Source organism: Henckelia pumila, chromosome 1, assembly GCF_033568475.1.
Source record: "Henckelia pumila isolate YLH828 chromosome 1, ASM3356847v2, whole genome shotgun sequence".
Taxonomy (NCBI): Eukaryota; Viridiplantae; Streptophyta; class Magnoliopsida; order Lamiales; family Gesneriaceae; genus Henckelia; species Henckelia pumila.
This window is the reverse complement of record NC_133120.1, coordinates 57,731,110-57,749,242: the sequence shown is the minus strand read 5'-3', so window position 1 is coordinate 57,749,242 and position 18,133 is coordinate 57,731,110. Positions and strand designations below refer to the sequence as shown.

Here is an 18,133-nt window from a genome sequence, read left to right as displayed (position 1 = left end):
ACTGAGCCCCAAAAAGTTCCTTGAGTTGCGTGTGAATGTCAGCAGCATTCACCGTGTCCTCAAATCGCCTCTGGAGTTCATCAGACATCGAGGCTTGCATATAGCATTTGGTCTTGATGTCATGGTCACACCATGCATCAAGTTTGGCCAATTCCTCCGGACTTATGTCAGCTGGTGCTTCCTTCGGAGGTGCTTTCTCTAACACGTAGAGCATTTTCTCCGAAGTTAAGACAATCTTCAACTTCCGGAACCATTCCGTATAGTTGGCGCCAGTCAACTTGTTTTGTTCGAGGATCGAGAATAATGGATTTCGCGAATTCATTGTATGAAATACTGAAAAGAAAAACAGACATATATCAATGATTGTTTAACAATTTACTAAGACATAAAATAGGCGAATTTAATTTTATGAATCTCACTCCCACTATTTTAACGATTTCACCACCCTCTAGTGAAAACGGGAAACTTTTTCCTTAGTGAGAACATGGAGTCCAATTGACAAACTTATGGTCCCGAATAATATCAGCCAACCATAATTCTCAAAAGGTAGAGCCCAATTGCTTCCAAAGCAACCCCCATGTTTTTACCTCATGTCCAATAAGGGCCCAATAATATGACGCCGTTTAAAGTAACATGTCAAGATGACCCATCAATATTAAGTTGTGATGGACGGTCGCCATGTGGATCCCCCAATAATATGAGCCGATCCCATGGGAGTTCCACCCAACTTACAACATTTGTCGATCCAATGTACAGCTTTCCGACGGACGGGCCCCCCCAATAATATGAGCCGGACCGTATCCGCGGGTAGCATCACATACATTGACCGTTGATGGAAGGTAGGAACATTTAAACAATATTTAAATTTCCTTTATTTATCTTGATATATAAATTTTAAATCATATTTAAAATGAGGGATTTTATTTATAAAAATATTTGTCTCATCATATTTAATTTATTGCATGCATTGCCGGATTCACGCAATTTATGTCTAAACATGCATACAATCATAATATCACATATTATTTAGGATGATCGATTCCATTTCTAATTGACCCGTGGTTGCCAATCACGGGTCTTAGTCCAATCCTAGGTAATATGCAGTATGCAAATGCAATCCTATTACATATGCTTCCAATTTACATTTCTTCAGTCTTCATTGTCTGCTGGGCCCACCATCTTCAAATCTTGATCTCCCACTAAATCTAATGTATTTACAATAAATAACAATGACAAGTAGGGGATACATTTTTAGGGGGTGGGAACGGGCTATAAACCAGGCCCCTTTTATTACATATGACATTCATATCGGGCCATAAACCAGGCCCATTAATAAAACCAACAATAATAAAGACAAAATGTAAATTCCTAACATACACCTACAAAATTGGTCATGGCAATCGATCATCCTTATCCAATAACATTTAATTCAAAATTAATTTATTGGATAACATGCTGTGGCAATTCAAATTTAAACAAGATAAAATCATATTTTATATATAAAATCTCATTTCACATATAAAATCATATTTTATCTCTATATCAAATAAAATCATATTTTATCTATAAAATCCAATTTTACAAATAAAATCATATTTTACTTAATATATCATAAGATCATATCTTATCATCAATTGTACCAAAATAATTGATTTCAAAATTCAATTTACGGATAAAATATTAAAATTTTCCAAAAATTCAAATTTATCCAAAATCAATTTTAAAATTTACGGACTCGAACAATTCGATCCGAAATCTCGTGAACCAATCAAAAACAATTTTTGACCGGACCAAAAATAAAATTTTAAATATTAAAATTAATTTTTAAATAAAAATATAATTTTTTCCCGCGGGCCGCCCGGGACACTCCCGGGCCGGCCCGCACCCGGGGCGCGGGCCGGGGGCAGCCCGGCTGCCCCCTTAGGGCAGCGACTATCGCTGCCCTGGCGGCGCCTGGTGCCGCCGACGGCGCCGCCCCTGGGCGGCGCCGTGCGCCGCCCTGGGCAGCGCCAAGCGCTGCCCTGGCGCCGCCCTGGACGGCGACGGTCGCCGTCCTGGGCGGCGCCGTGCGCCGCCCGGGGCAGCAACAATTGCTGCCCCACCGGGCAGCGATCCAATCGCTGCCCGGGTTTTGCCCCGGAAAAAAAATTTTTTTTATTTAAAGATATTTATTTTGTTTTCCAAAAACCGAGATTCAAAAATTTTGTACAATCGATTAATTTAATCGTTTGATCTGAGCAACCTGGCTCTGATACCACTGTTGGAAAACTGGCGGTCAGATCAATCACGATTGATACCCGGTGCAGCGGAAGTTTAAAATTTTATCATGGAACAATTCCATGGTGTGGGTATCAACCGTTTAACGATTAAATTATTGTGTGTGTAAAATTCAAATAACAATTAATTAAATTTTACCTTCAATCTCGCAACGAGATTACTGGACACCAACAGATTTTATCTGCTCTTGTTGTCTCTCCCTGGAACCGATGAACTCCTTCAATCAGGTCCACGAATGAGGTTTAAATCCCTCTGATAGATTGCACTAGAAAATCTATCAGAAGTTTTTCTGCGAAGAGATTAAACGAATCTGATTCGTTATTCCTGACTGCGATTCAAAATCACAGACCGAAATTTCTCGGGCAGAGCAAGGAAGGGGACGGCCGATTATTACTTTGAGAGGCTAGGGTTTTCGATTTTTGCTTCTCAAAAATAATGAGCTGTTGTGTGTAATTTCTGTACTGAAATAACTTATTTATAATGCAGGCCACTAACACCTTAGGGCCCATTAGTCATAAGCTAGGGCCCGACAAGCAAAGCCCGCACGTTCAAAAATTAATATAAAATTCATCGTGACTCCGATCGATGAACCAATTTCACCAATGTGCACAGAAACCATTTCTGCACATTTTAAAGTCAAAATAAATTTTCCTGAATCCGAATTCAGTGGTTTCCAAAAATGTCCATCCCTATGTCATTTTAGGAAATCCTACTCCCTTACTCTTATTTAAGAAGTCCAACTCCTTAGTTCATTAAATTTAACTCTTTAAATTTAACTATCTCAACGGGGATTAAAACTCCATTACACTGTGTGACCCTCAATGGTTCAGGGATACAGCTAGCCGTGGGCTCACAACTCCTTGTGACTCGGAACAACACTTTCCGACTTGCCCAACGAATCATGGTAAAGCGCCTAGCAACATCGCCCCATGATTCCCTAGGTATCACTGATAGTGCCTACAAGAACCAGTAGATTTTGGTTAGCGTACAGTACGGTCCCTTCATCCAAATATCCCGATCGAATCAACAACCATTGGTATATCGAGAGTCGCTCAAGATTCGATAACTATGCAATGCATCTTGAAGATCAAATTAGTGACATCGCATGTGCTACTAAGAAACCATTTCTTAAATCACATCAAGTACTCTGGCCAGAGATTTGTCACACTAATATCTCCTCAGATCGCATAGGATATCCACACTCGCAAGTATGTGGTGAATCCTTGACAACAATGCATTGACTCCTATATGTGTCGTAACTGTACCCAATCTCGACACCTGATGACCCCCATAAAGTCGGTAAACGAGTCAAAGCACAGCACTAGCATATAGAGTCTCCATGATGTTTCAAGTCGTAAGGACTAATGGTGTACAACCAAAACCGCGGACTTTATCCACTCGATAAGTGATAACCACTTGGAAAGTCCGGATAGGGTAGTTCGATTATTCATCCTATGAATATCCATTTGCATGCTTCGAACATCTCCATGTTTCCTACCAATGAAACGTGGTACTCCGCATCGCAAATGCTAGTCTCAAACTCGAGCGATCCTTATCCTTATTATCGGACGGCTCAATCGACTAGGAACGGTTTTTAGAATATACAGTGACTATAAGATGTATTTCATGATAGACATCTCCATGTTCTACCACATCTTACATACACTATAGTATATTCAAGGTCTTTATCAAAACAACAATAGTATATCACAATATAACAATATGAAGTAATATAAAGTCATTGCCATAAAAGTGTAAATAATATTAAACAAAAGATTGTTTATACAAAGAGTCATCAAAGCCCATAGCCACACAGTTGGCTCACTGGGCACCCACTCTTACACCTCTTGCTCGTTCCAACACGGTCCAAGGGTCGGCTGCCCAATCGACCCGTAAGTTGGTTCATTAATGATGGGAGTTGGAATTTTGATCGCCTACTGCTATTGGTCAGCCTAGATGTTGTGACTACTCTTTTGAAGGTTGCAATCCATCCTATGGCCATCGACAGAGCTATTTGGAAACACTCTCCTAATGGGGTGTTTTCTTCTAAGTCGGCTTGGGAGTTAGTGCGTTAGAAGAAACCTACTGTGGAGTGGTTTTATAGAGGCTGGTCAAAACTCTTGAGGGCCTCGATATCTATTTTCTGTTGGCGCAGGTATTATCGTCGACTGTCTGTGGATGATGTGTTATAGTCAAGGGGTCTGACCTTTGCTTCTTCATGTCATTGATGCAGAAGTCAGGAATCTTTTGATCACCTATTCTTCTCTGGTACAGTGGCTGCTGCGGTTTGGGCTTATTACTCAAACATCTTTGGAATCCAAGTGCCACATTCATTTGGTAATTGGCGAGTTAATATTCATTGGCGTAAGAAGGGGCATATTCACGAAATTATGTCATTCCTCATCTTGCGGTTCTTATGGAAGGCTCGAAATGATTTTAGACATCGAGGTGCTTCTGTATCTACAGCCCGTGTCATTAGGTCCTTGAATGGATATTTTTTGGAATTATCTCAGGCTGGAGTTCTTAAAGCTCAACACTGGAAACAGTCGGAGGATTTGGCTAACTCATTTGGGATTAGCTATTCTTATTTGTGGACTTCTTCCATTAAGATGGTGCACTGGATTGCACTTGTTGTTGGGGTTTTTAAACTTAACACGGATGGATGCTCTAAAGAGGATGGAGCTTCGGCTATTGGGGATATAATTCGAGACCATACTGATAACCCGATTTTGGCTTTTCATGAGAATATTGGTTTGGGACCAACACTAGAGCATAACTATATGCTATAGTTAGAGGCACATTTGCGTGGAGAAGAACTTTTTCCCTCTTTGTCTAGAGGTGGATTCGATGGTGGCCTTAAACATTTTTTAAGGCAAATATCACTTGATGGGATCTCTGTTCTTTGCTCGTTCAAATTCAGGTCATTTTGCATAATCACCAGATTGTGAAAGCACCCGTCTACAGTGAGGCTAATGCTACTGCTGAAGATTTAGCCAACTTGGGGATTCAACTTGGTTCGGCCATCATTATTCTGGACCAGATTCGAGGCAAATTGAGGGATATTTGCAGATTAGATAGATCTGGTCTTCCTTATGTTGAAAAACAATTATAATATATCTACTGTATATGATTGTGATACGAAACTTTTATAAGTTTAACTTTATAATAAATACTAGAATTTAAAAAATATGAAAAATATCATAAAAATCTTATTTTATCAAATTTATAATTTACTCATAATAATACAATTATTTTAAAATAAACACACTATTAAAAAAAAAATTAAATTTTGTTTGGTCAAGACTATTTTAATTTTTTTAAAATTCCTTGTATTTTATCTATTTTTAAAATTATTTGATTAAATATTCTATCACTCATAATATCATTTTCGTTTTTTTAATCTTTACTATATATATGTATGTATGCATAAAACAAAGATCCTATTAAAAACAATTGTTTGATTACTATAAAAGACTATTTTAAATTTTGTTTAAATTTAATCATATTTTTATCTATAAAATTTTTAGATTAAATAGTCTATCTTTCATAGTATTATTATTTTTAATCTTTGCTATGTATATGTATTTATGCATATAAGCAAAACAACCACCATATTGAAAAATTAATTTATTTATCATGAAAAATATTATTTTAATTTTTTAAAATTAAATCATATATATATTAAAACTTTTAGATTAAATATTCTATCACTCATAATATCATTTTTTTTATTGTTATTGCGTATATGTATAATAGAATATCGGCAAAACAACTAACTTATTAAAAGCAAAGATTAAATTCTGTTTGATTGCGAACTATACTATTTTAAGATTTTTTTTAATTTCAATCGTATTTTTATCTATATTTTAAAATTGTTGGATAAAATAGTTTATCACTCATAATATGATATTTGTTTTGAATTTTCAGTAGTATCGTCATCTATAAGTTAAAATTTAACCATATATTTATTTGTATTTATGCAATATCTTAATTATTTTTGAAATTCATTTTAGGCGGGAAAATGATGATTTTTCTTCTTTAATATACTTTTTTGTATATACATATATATATGTTTGTAAGTAAATGAATTCCATGAAGTTATTAAAAGTTCGTTGATATTTTGAATAAAATTAGATTTTTATAAAGTTTTTAAAAAACACTATATTTCGAGTAACACTCCTGTGAGACGGTCTCATCTGTGAGACGGGTCAGTCATACCCTTATTTATAATAATAAGTAATACTTTTGACTAGGGGTGGAATAGGGTCGGGACCCATCCCGTAAAACCCCTACCCAACTCCCGTCCCGAAAGAATCGGGAAATTTTTTTTTTCTCCCGATCCCGTACCCGAAATATTTCGAGACCCGACTATTTGGGATCCCGACATTCGGGATCCCGTTGGGTAGGGAGAGAAAATCCCGAATTATAAACAAATGTGATTAGTTTATTAAATATACTATTTAAAAACTTATATTTATAAATAAAAATAAATATTTAACTTAAAATATATAATATTAAAATATTTTGGATAATGTTTCAAGGTTTTGTTAAGAGAAAAAATGTATCGGATAATTATTAATAAAATATTCGGATACAATTACTAAATAAATTTTGTTAAATAGATTGTCAAATTAATCTCTTGAGTCTTGTTCTACATAGTTGTTCTAATTAGATAATTATAAATATGAATTAATTAAATTATTAATTTATTTTTAAAAAAATACACAAAATAAAATGTCATTTCGTGATTTTGCAATTTTATCGTTCCAACAATAAAAATTATGCGAATTAAGTCAACAATTAAGTGTTATATGAGTTAAACCTAATAATATTTAGCTTATTATATTAATAAAGTTATTAATAAAATATATTATTATATTATTTCGGGACGGGTCGAGAATTCCGTCGGGAATCCCGTCGAAATAAGGTTTTATTCCCGATCTCTCTCCCGATATTAATCGGGATAAGAAAAATCCCTAAAGTTCGGGTTGCGAAACCTTCGGGTTGGGATTTTTTCGGGACGGGAATGAGATGAGATTCGGGAAGGGTCGGGATTTCAGGAATTTTTGCCACCCCTACTTTTGACATAAAATGTAACACTTTTTTATGGATAATCCATATAAGAGATCCGTCTAAAAAAAAAAAAAGACTCTTGAGACCCTTGAGATCGTCTCATAAGAAGTTTTGTCCTATAATTTCATATTTATATAAAGTATATAAAAGTGATGATCGAATATTCCTAGCTTTTTAAAATCGACGAAACTAGTTAGATATCGTCCAATCTCTTCAATTAAATACACGGTATATTCAATCTAACATATGATTAATACGCCATTAGTTCGATTTTAAGAAGTTCAATACAGTCGGTTGGGTTTTAATCGAATAACATGCACTCTAAAAAATAGGATTATTACAAGCGTGATTAGAGCACAGGTGGCATCAATCCTCCGGCTCACCCACTCACCCCAACTTCAAACCCCACACACTTTTGAAATCTGTCTCCATTTGCGTTTGTGCTGATCTATCTGGGTTTTGCTCAAAAGCTACTTTTGTGAAAGATTCTTGTTTTTATTGATGGAAGTGAGTTCTCTTTTTGTATCTTCTTGATCTATGTTCTGTGCTGTTATTATCCAAAATTACTGTTCAATAATGGCGTTTTCTTGCTCCTGTTTTCTGAATAATTTATGTTGCATTGCATTATATCTATATTTTTTGTTGTGATTAGTCCGTATATGTTTCTTAAATGATGCATTTTTTTTGTATGTATTTGTTGGCTTGCTGTTACCTTTTGGATCAGGCGATGCTATTGTGTTAATATTATTGTAGATTTTTGACAATAATGCGGAAGATCTGGTGCGGACTTTCTGCTACGTATTAAAGTACATAATAATAAAAACACGCCTTAATACATTAGGAGGTAAATTTTGATTCATTCAATCACACTTGGTTGTATTGCATTTTGGAATTCTCTTCCGTTTGAATCTCAATGAAGATTTCTGGTTTCCTTTTTCGCTCTATTAATTCTGATACTCCGGTGTACATCTATGTTATATTCAGCCTTTTATGGTGTTATTATTATACGTTTTAAGATTTCAATTGTAGTGGGAGCCTGGGAGGTTGCATTGATCACAAGAGCCTGAAAAACTAGATTAATTTATAATATTGGGAGTGAGTGGTGATCTGGTAAATGGGTAATTAGTCTGTTTTTATTCTTGAGAATCTCTACCGGTAATCCCAAACATTTAAAAGTCGAGTTTTCTTGATTTGTTGAATGAAAGCTGGATTCGATGCTAGTTGTTGTTGTATGAAAAGTGGATGTGACTCGTGGGTGTGGAGGTTATGGGGATGCATTGAGTTATTGTATGTTAATAAGAAGTATGACAAGTCCGTGGTGAAATCAGGCGTCCTATTTAATCACAATTTCTTGGTGAAATCAGGTGTTGCCAAAAAAGAAGCTGTGATTGATATTGTTTAACATTGTTAAATGCGTTTGGGAACTCTGAATCCCATCTGAGTTCATCTGAACCAATCTTTCTTAAAATTTTTTTTAATGATCCAGCAATTTTACCATAATTGTGTACAAATTTCTCCTAATAACCGCTGAGACCGACTCTTTACTAGTCAGTTCTGGACCAACTACCAAGCTATTAAGTCATGGAGAACCCCTCTCAAATGTTGTTCACCTGTCATAATCTGACAAACTACCGGATGAAGGTGGTTAATACTTAATCTGCGCCTTGAAACATATCTATGATGCTTTATAATAGCTAACTGAAAAAGCAGCCAAAGTTGACTTGCTAGGCTGAATTCTGGTTGAATAACATATATCGCAGATCCACACGAATCATATTGCATTGATTGGGGGTGTTCGTAGTGACTGAGGGGGTCGAGGACCAAAATGTGAGTTATTTATACCGAACATTCTTCTCAGGGCTAGATCCAATCTCCTGGTCATTTTGCACTCTCTGGCCATTCACCATGACCAAAATGCTTGGTGGAAGCCGTAGAAGAGGTCAACAATCATTTAAGTACCACATACAATCCTTGATCAATTTACGGTAAAGGTGACATGAAGAAATTTGCCAGCACAAAACATCAGGGAATTACTTTTATGATAGGCGAAATGGTCTTCCTCAACCGCTAGCTTCATAAGGTTTCTTCCTCTCTAAGTTCCTTGATGAGAAACGTATCCCACAAATTATCTTTACCCGCTGCAGCTAGCATGCATCTGGTTTTCCATGTTTCCCTAGGCAATCAATTACCTCAGGAAAAAAAAAAACCAGCCAGCCACTTTCCACGCGCTTAGCTGATGACATTGAATTGCGAGTATACTATACTTGCGTTCAATTTTGGATATCTGCAAGCTGCCAAGAGGGAATTACAAAAGTGTGCTTATGCAATGGAGTATAGGCTTCCTGAGTGTGGGCGCAGTTGAGGGGGTTTATTGTTATACCAATAAATAAGGTTTACCAGAGAAGAAAACCACGAACAGAGCAATTTGTGAAAGGAATCCCTACTGGCAAGTGTGAAGTAATAGAGAAAATTATACTTCACTCAATCTTCAATGAACATACATCAGTTTATATACAAGTATAACACCCTTGAAGATAAGGAAACTATCCTAATCAAGAATAAAATTATAGCTACAATAAAATCTCTGCAATATAGGGATTACTATCAATCTAATACCATAAAATCTGTCTTGGTATTCTTTCCAACAAATCCATATCTTAACACTCTCCCTCAAGCAGGCGAATGAATGTCTTCCATTCCAAGCTTGCTAACCATTTGTTGGAATGTGTTGCTCAGCTGTCCTTTTGTAAGTATGTCTGCCAATTGATCTTTAGATGAGATGAAGGTTGTGCAAATTAGTCCATTATCCAACTTCTCCTTTATAAGTATCTGTCTACTTCAATGTGTTTGGTTCGGTCATATTGAACGGGGTTATGTGCATTGCTAATCGCTGACTTGTTATCACAATATAGTCTCATAAGACCTTCCTCCTTGACCCGCAAATCATCCAAGATTATTTTCAACCACAACAGCTCACATATCCCAAGCGCCATTGATCTAAATTCAGATTCCGCACTTGGCCTCACTACTACATTTTGTTTTTCACTCCTCTACGTTACAAGATTGCCCCCTAGAAATTTGCAATAGTCCGAGGTTGATCTTCTATCAACTGGAGAACCCGCATAGTCCGCATCTGTGTAGGCTTTTAATGCCATGTTTCCCCCTTTCCTGAACAAAAGTCCTTTCTCAGGTGTTCCCTTTAAATATCTTAGAATTCTGTGAACAACTTTGAGAAGCATTTCCTTTGGATTATGCATGAACTGGCTGCATACATTTACGGCATAAGCGATGTCGGGTCTTGTACGTGCTAAATAAATCAGCCACCTCGATTCCCAGAAAATACTTTAGTTTACCATGTTCCTTGATGCAAATTCCTTTTCTAGGCGCTGTTTCAATCTTTGCATTTCTTCGCCATCATTCTCTGTTACTACAATATTATCCACGTACACTAGTAATGCAGTTACTCCCCGTATCTCTGAATGTCGCACAAACAATGTATGATCCCCTTAACATTGCTTATAACCCGATGCAATCATTGCATTTGTAAACCTTCCAAACCAGGCCCTTGGAGACTGTTTAAGTCCGTATAGGGCCTTGTTCAACTTGCAAGCCATCACATTTTCAGATTTAAAACCTGAGGGAACCTCCATATAAATTTCCTCCTCAAGCTCACCATATATTTTTTACGTCATACTGCTGCAAGTTCCATCCACAGTTGGTTGCCAATGACAACTAAACCTGAATTGTATTCATTTTTGCCACTGGAGCAAAAGTTTGCATGTAGTCAATTCCATAGGTCTGAGTATATCTTTTCGCAACCAATCGTGCTTTGTATCTTTCCACAGAACCATCTGACTTGTTATTTAACTTTGAAAAACCATTTACATCCAACCATTTTCTTCCCTTTAGAAGTTTCTGGGTATGGGAATGGAGCGAAGATTGGTAAGGCTTGTGATAAATTCTGGTAAGACAGGAAAGTATGCAATGGATGTTTGGTACATGTTCTAACTTCCTAAAAGCTAGTGGTAAATCACAATCATTTGGCACTGATGGTGTATGGTTTGGTTCCTTGGGGATTGGTGATATTACATTAGCTTCCCCAATAGGATTAATGGTCAGCTTGGGTTGAACAATCTTGTGGTGCATTTTAGGTGATTGAACCATAGCTGGAATAGGAGAAGATCAAACATCCTTGGGTAAAATGTCGAGTCTCGGGCTCCTGGAATAAACTTGTAGTGGCTGTATCTTATCTTGTATTCCTTTATCATTTCTTATCTTGTATTCCTTTATCTTTTCTTTAGCGTTTCAATTGTCAGTGGGTGCTGCTGGCATAGTGAAAAGGTTAGATAGTCTAGGAAATTCAATGAAAGACATAACATGTTCTCTGTCTCCATCCAAATTCTCCCCCTGAAGATAGGTATTGGGAAATTAGGATATTGATTCGTCGAATGTGACATCATCTCAGACAAAATATTTTTTTGTGGGAGGATGGAAACATTTGTACGTGGAGGAATAGCCAACGAAGACACACCTAAGGTGTAATGTCCCACTGTATCAAGACGAGTCTTTTCAACGTGCTTATTTCCTCACTCACACGCACCCTGAGAAACATTTCAAATCTTTTGTGCATCTCATTCCGGTTTGAGATCGGTTTATTCATGTCACCCATCGCACATTATTTGGCGGGGTTTCCATATTTCAGGTATTAACCACCCATATTGCGGACCATGTACCGCCCTAGGACTTTTTGGCTCCGGGTGTTACATGCCCACTAGCTTCCGCTTGGTTCGTCCTTGAACCACACCGTACTAGGAGAGGCTAAGCTCTGATACCATTTGTAACGTTCCACTGTATCAAGACGAGTCTTTTCAACGTGCTTATATACTCACTCACACGCACCCTGGGAAACTTCCTAGGGGGTCGCTCATCCTATAATTGTTCCAAGTTTAGCACGCTAAACTTTGGAGTTCTAATGTGATGAGCTCCCGAAAAAACTTTGGAGTTCTTATGTGATGAACTCCCGAAAAAAAGACGCACCTTCTCGATATGAGTTGTACATATCAAATCTTTTGTACCCCTCATTCCGATGTAGGATCGGTTCATTCATGCCACCCATCTCACATTCTTTGGTGGGGTGTCCATCTTTCAGGGATTAACCACCCATATTGCGGACCATGTACCGTCCTAGGACTTTTTGGCTCTGAGTGTCACATAAGGGTTTGGGGAACAAATTTGCCTCTATTGTGCGGATGAATGTGTACAAAAGCAACACTGCCAAAGATCCTTGGAGTCGAACTGTTTGAGGCAGTAAAGTTGGGGAAGAATTTAGTGAGAGTTTTTTGAGAACTTTTGAAATCAAGACTTTTGTTGGAAGACGGTTTATGAGATAAGCTGATGTGAGGACAGTGTATCCCCAGAATTGCTTAGGGACATTGTTGTGAAACAAGGATGCTCTCGTGACAGCAAGAAGTTGGCCATTTTTCCTTTCAGCCACCCCATTTTGTTGGGGGTGCGAAGACATGAAAATTCATGTCCCTGTTTTTTAAAGAAAGGAGAAAAGGTTTGATTAAAATAATCCCTAGCATTATCTGATCGAATGTGATGGAAATTCTGAAAAATAGTGCTGACATCAGACTTATTTTTCATGAGATATATCCAAGTCACTCGGGTACAATCATCAATAAGAGATACAAACCATCGTGCCCCAGAAACATTGCTACTGTGATTTTCTTTTGACTAGGGCAGGGAGTATAAGTGATGAATTTGTCAGAGGAAAAGTCATGTGGTCAGTGGCCCCGGAATCCATTACCCATGTGCTGAGATTTGAAGCATTAGGATGAAAAGAGGTGGAGGATATACCTGAGAAAGCCAATGAACATGTGCCTGCTCCAGATGGTTCTTCAAGAGTTCCCAAAATTTTTTTATACCTCTCAATGTATTCCTTGCTGAACATGGTGTGTGGTGTAGTTTCTTCACTGCCTGAATGACCATTGACCATATGTGCTTGTCCTTTGTCTTTCTCATCCTTGCCAAAAAAAATTCTTGTTCAGATTTGGATGTCTCCCATTCAATTTCTAGCAAGTCTTCTTGGTATGGCTTGGCCGCCTGCAGCAAGTGCACCAAACAGAATCCTTTGATTGTTTGAAGGAAAGCTTCGACAATGCTGCAGGTCTATTGTCTCCTTCAAAGGGCTGTTGATTGGCTGATTTTGTCACTAGGGCTGATCCATTTGAGGCATGATCTTCAAGCATAACACTTCTCCGTCCTTCACTACGAATTATGGAGATGGCTTTATGTAAGGATGGTAGATCTTCCTTCCCCAAGATCTATATCCTCACATCATCAAATTCAATATTAAGCCCTGCAAGGAAATCATAAATGTGTTCCTTTTCAACAAATCTCTTGAGAACAGTAGCGTCTGAACTGCACTTCATGTCGATACATTGATAGTGATCCAACTCTTGCCATAAGCCTTGTAATAGATTAGAATATTCAGTGATGGTACGGTTTCCTTGCTTAGTGCTCAAGATTTTGGTGCGGATCTCATGAATCTCGGCTGCATCATGAACCTTTGATTATGTTTGCTTGATGGTATCCCAGATTTCCTTGGCTGTACTGAGAAACATGCACGTATCACTTATTTCTGGAATCATCAAGTTCCACAACTACGACATCACTAGGGAATCTGTTTCATCCCATGCGGCAAATTTCGGGTCTTTCGAATCAGGCCCTGTGCCAAGTACGTTGCTCAACTTTCATCGTCCCTTCAATGTTGTTCGAACAAGTTGCGACCACTTCAAATAATTTTTTCCATTCAGTCGATATGCACTGTGAATATTTTGCAAATCACCCATCGAAACAATGTCTGAATGCCCAGTGGAGTGCACATCAGTTTTGGAATTTTTTTCAGTAGTGTCCACCATGTGTGAAGGAGCAGAAATGTTTTGAAAAAAAAATTGGATGATTCCCAAGATCAGTCGGGTGGCTTTGGTGCCATGTGAAGTAATAGAGAAAATTATATTTTACTCTTTGACCAACGAACATATCAGTTTATATACAAGTATATCACCCTTAAAGATAAGGAAACTATCCAAATCATGAATAAAATTACAGCTACAATAAAATCCCTGCAATATAGGTATCAATCTAATCCCATAAAATCTGTGTTATTCTTTCAAACAAATCCATATCTTAACAGCAAGTACTTAGTAATGTAGGAGGAATTCGAAGATTTTACCAAAGGGAATCCTTACAGAGCAGCCTTGATTTAGTTTTGGTGAAATTTAAGAGACAACAAGAATATAGTATAATTATCGACCATGAACAAGAGTGAGAAGGAAAGGATAACCAAACGTCTATAAAAAAAGGTCCGCAGATGTTGCTTGGAAGTGGATTTCTCGTCTTTCGTTGTGTCTTGCAAACCCTTAATTAACTTATGTTGTCTTTTCAGTTATTTGTTCTATTCTATTTTTCAATTTGTGGGGGTGGAACTGAGAGAGTACGAATTAGTGTAGACACTGGAAAAACCCATTCCTCAATCGCTTAAACATGTTTTGGCTTGGCTGCATTGTTGAAAGTAAACATAACTGAGGAAATAATTGATGTGGAATAGAAAAATTTGAGGAACTAGCAAGATCATCTCCTATTTAAAAATTAAAAAGAAACCAAAAACACACAAATCGAGGAAGTATTGATGGAGAAGTACAACTTATGATCATTATACATTCTTTTAGATCTTCTTCTCCAAGTGATACCAGGCTTATATTCTATCCCTCATAATGCCTTGATCTTCTAACCCATACATTTGGCAACATCTTATGCTTGTCAATACTCAACTTGTTTGTTATATTTTCTTAGTTGAAATAAACATGGACATTTCAAAGTACAATTATATTAAAAATATAGGAAGTGTACTTATTAGCTACTGATAATATGTATCCTTTACATTTACTCAAGGAATCAATAAGTTATCGTAATCATGAATGAGATAACATGTTTACAAATTATCATCTTACACTTTTATTATTGATTGCTCTTTTCTTTTCATGGACCTGCTTGTTCTTGATTCTCACTGCAGCGTGCAAAGGTTCCACAATTTGGCAACTGGGAAAGCGAAGAAATTCCGTATACCATATGCTTTGATAATGCGCGGAAGGGTAAGAAAAGTGGCCAACTGTATCAAAATGATCAAGGGAATTTTGATGTTCAATCTAAAGGCAGTAACATATCTTCTGCTGCATCACCTAAGCATGAGCTACGCACAAGCCAAGAGGAGGGTGAAATGCGGAGATCGAATCGTTCACCTTTGCACCCTAACCTTGCGGTCCATAAGTCATCAATTGAACCATCTAACAAATTTCATGGTCATGTACAACCTGGAAATATTAAGCAAGAATCTGATGCATCAAAGGCTTTAGACGCGCATGGGTCTTGGCATGATAATCGGAAAATTCGGGAAGAAGGTGATATGCGAAGATTTACAGATTCTCCATTACACAATGAAACTGCAGGTCGGAGAACTAGCTCCGGCAATAATACTCCTTCAAGGGTTTCTCGACAGAGTGCTGGGTCTAATCGAAGTGTTGAACCTTCACCACTGCACCCACATTCACAGGGAAGATTTGGAGGAAAAAATAGTGGATTTTCTTCTCCATCTTGGGAAAGAAAGGCTACATCTGACGGTAGTCATAGCCTGGCACCCTCTACTCCTGGAAGATCTCGGTTGAGATCGGTGACAAGAGGCGATGACACTGTAATTTCTTATCTCATTTTTCATAGCATGTCAAACTTTTCACTTATTTAATTGTCGACTCATATGGAAAAGTAGTTGATAAGTAACATATGGGAATTGGGATTCCATTGAGATAGATTCTTTAGATATCTTAAGTTTATAATGCAGCATAAGAAGACTTAAATCTGCATAAACCTTTACAGTTTGTAATGTGAGCCCCTCTAGTTATGAATGTGTAGCACGGTGCTCTAAATTCTGCATGCCAGCGGAAATTGATGAAAAACTTTAAGATGCAAATCATCCGGGTGACGAGTGATATTTCACAGAATTTTTTTTGTGGGCCAAGAGTCACTCAATTTAGAGACTAATGTGAAACAATTTATGCTTTACAGACTTATTTGTAATTGGACATATTTCTGTGATTTTTCGCTGAATTAGTTTTGATGGCCAAGAGTCACTCGGTTTAAATACTATTTTCTGCCGCATTATCCTCACACTTATTTTGTAATTGGAGACATATTAGGTGATGATATGAACCTAGAATGTTGTGATATAGTTTCAGTATCTGAGCTGATGTTTAATGGGTTATTGTTCAATGAAAGTTCGACTATGGGAAGTTGAAGTTGATTCAGCACGCTTTGCTTCTAGACCAATCCAAGTTTGTACCATGAGAAAGTATAAAACTAATGCTGGAAAAGATCCTGATATTTCAAATTTGCACTTAGTTATTATGATTTTTCTGAAATATGGTACATATTACGTAGAATTACGAAATTTGATGTACGTGGCAGCCTGAGCACAGTCCTGCTATACCCAAGTTCGGCGAGTGGGATGAAACCAATCCTGCTTCAGCAGAAGAATATAGTCACATTTTTAGCCGAGTAAGAGAAGAAAAAAACAGCGACACTGGAAAGGTGCCTGTCATGCCAAATGAAACAACATACTCAAACATCGAGAAGCATTACGGAAACGATGATTTGAAGGTAAACTTAGATTCATAGTGTGTTGTTCTACAACAAGCAGATGATGCTTTATTTATAATAAAATGTCTTTTTCATCCAATTGTGTTTCTATCGCGGATACCAGGGATGCGGGTGCTTTCCATGGGGCAAACGATGACATTCATTAGCTGATGAAGAGCAACATGTGAGGCATACCATAAGTACTGTAAGAGGTCTTCAGTTTGTGTAGATTTGCATTTATTTGTCCAATAGGTCACGATTGTGTTACTCATGTAAGACAAGGAAATTTATTGTTTTTTTTCTTGTTCTTTTTCTTTTTCACACGACCTTTTCTTTCATGTTTTTTCCATAAGCTCGAGAAAGGATGAAGGAGATTCGGTTCTATTTGAAACTTGACAATGGTCTGATTTCCGAAAAATTTCGTGGAGTTTGGATTTGTTATGCATGTATGAAGCTTATTATTATGTTTTTATGTGAATATATCACCTCGTTTGAAGTTTCATTACTTATTAGATGCTTTATTTTCTTTTTTCTGATTAACATGGCATGATGCTATTTATTCCATTAGCAGCCCTGGCCCTATTAAATTTCAGGTTCGTGCAATGCTATTTAATTCTTGAATTACACGTCTTAAGATGCAATGAAGCATTGTGGAAAATGAAGAAAGTTCATTGCTACCCGAAGAAGAAAATGTTCGGTCAAAAGTGAAATCAGTTTATATTAACTAACTGAGAAGTAAAACTGTATTTTGCTATCTATGTCAAAAGCGTGTTTATATCCTCCACCTACGCTCCCCTCAAGATCGGTGTAGGTTCAAGACACCAATCTACCGACACCAATCTACCGACACCAATCTTGGACAATAAATACGTATGTTGTTCCATATTCAATCCTTTACTGAAGACATCAACGAGTTGTTCGGTAGTAGAAATATGCGCAGTCTGAATCATTCTAGCCTTGATGTCATGCCTAATAAAATGGTAGTCGATTTCAATATATTTGGTGCCCTCGTGATACAACGAAGTAGCAACTATGTGTAATGCCACCAGATTATAACAAAATAATGTTGGAGTGGTAAGTAGTTTCACAC

The 18,133-nt window shown here is 37.2% G+C and overlaps 1 protein-coding gene across 1 annotated transcript; it reads left to right on the top strand.

Moving 5' to 3' along the window:
- Nucleotides 1-7,645: 7,645 nt before the first annotated feature.
- On the top strand, nucleotides 7,646-17,537 carry LOC140883827 (RPM1-interacting protein 4-like). The gene is made up of 4 exons (XM_073290422.1): nucleotides 7,646-7,857; nucleotides 15,428-16,102; nucleotides 16,873-17,064; nucleotides 17,168-17,537. The coding sequence occupies exons 1-4, from the start codon at nucleotides 7,852-7,854 to the stop codon at nucleotides 17,198-17,200; spliced, it is 906 nt and encodes a 301-aa protein (XP_073146523.1). The 5' UTR covers nucleotides 7,646-7,851; the 3' UTR covers nucleotides 17,201-17,537.
- The last annotated feature ends 596 nt before the right edge of the window (nucleotides 17,538-18,133 follow it).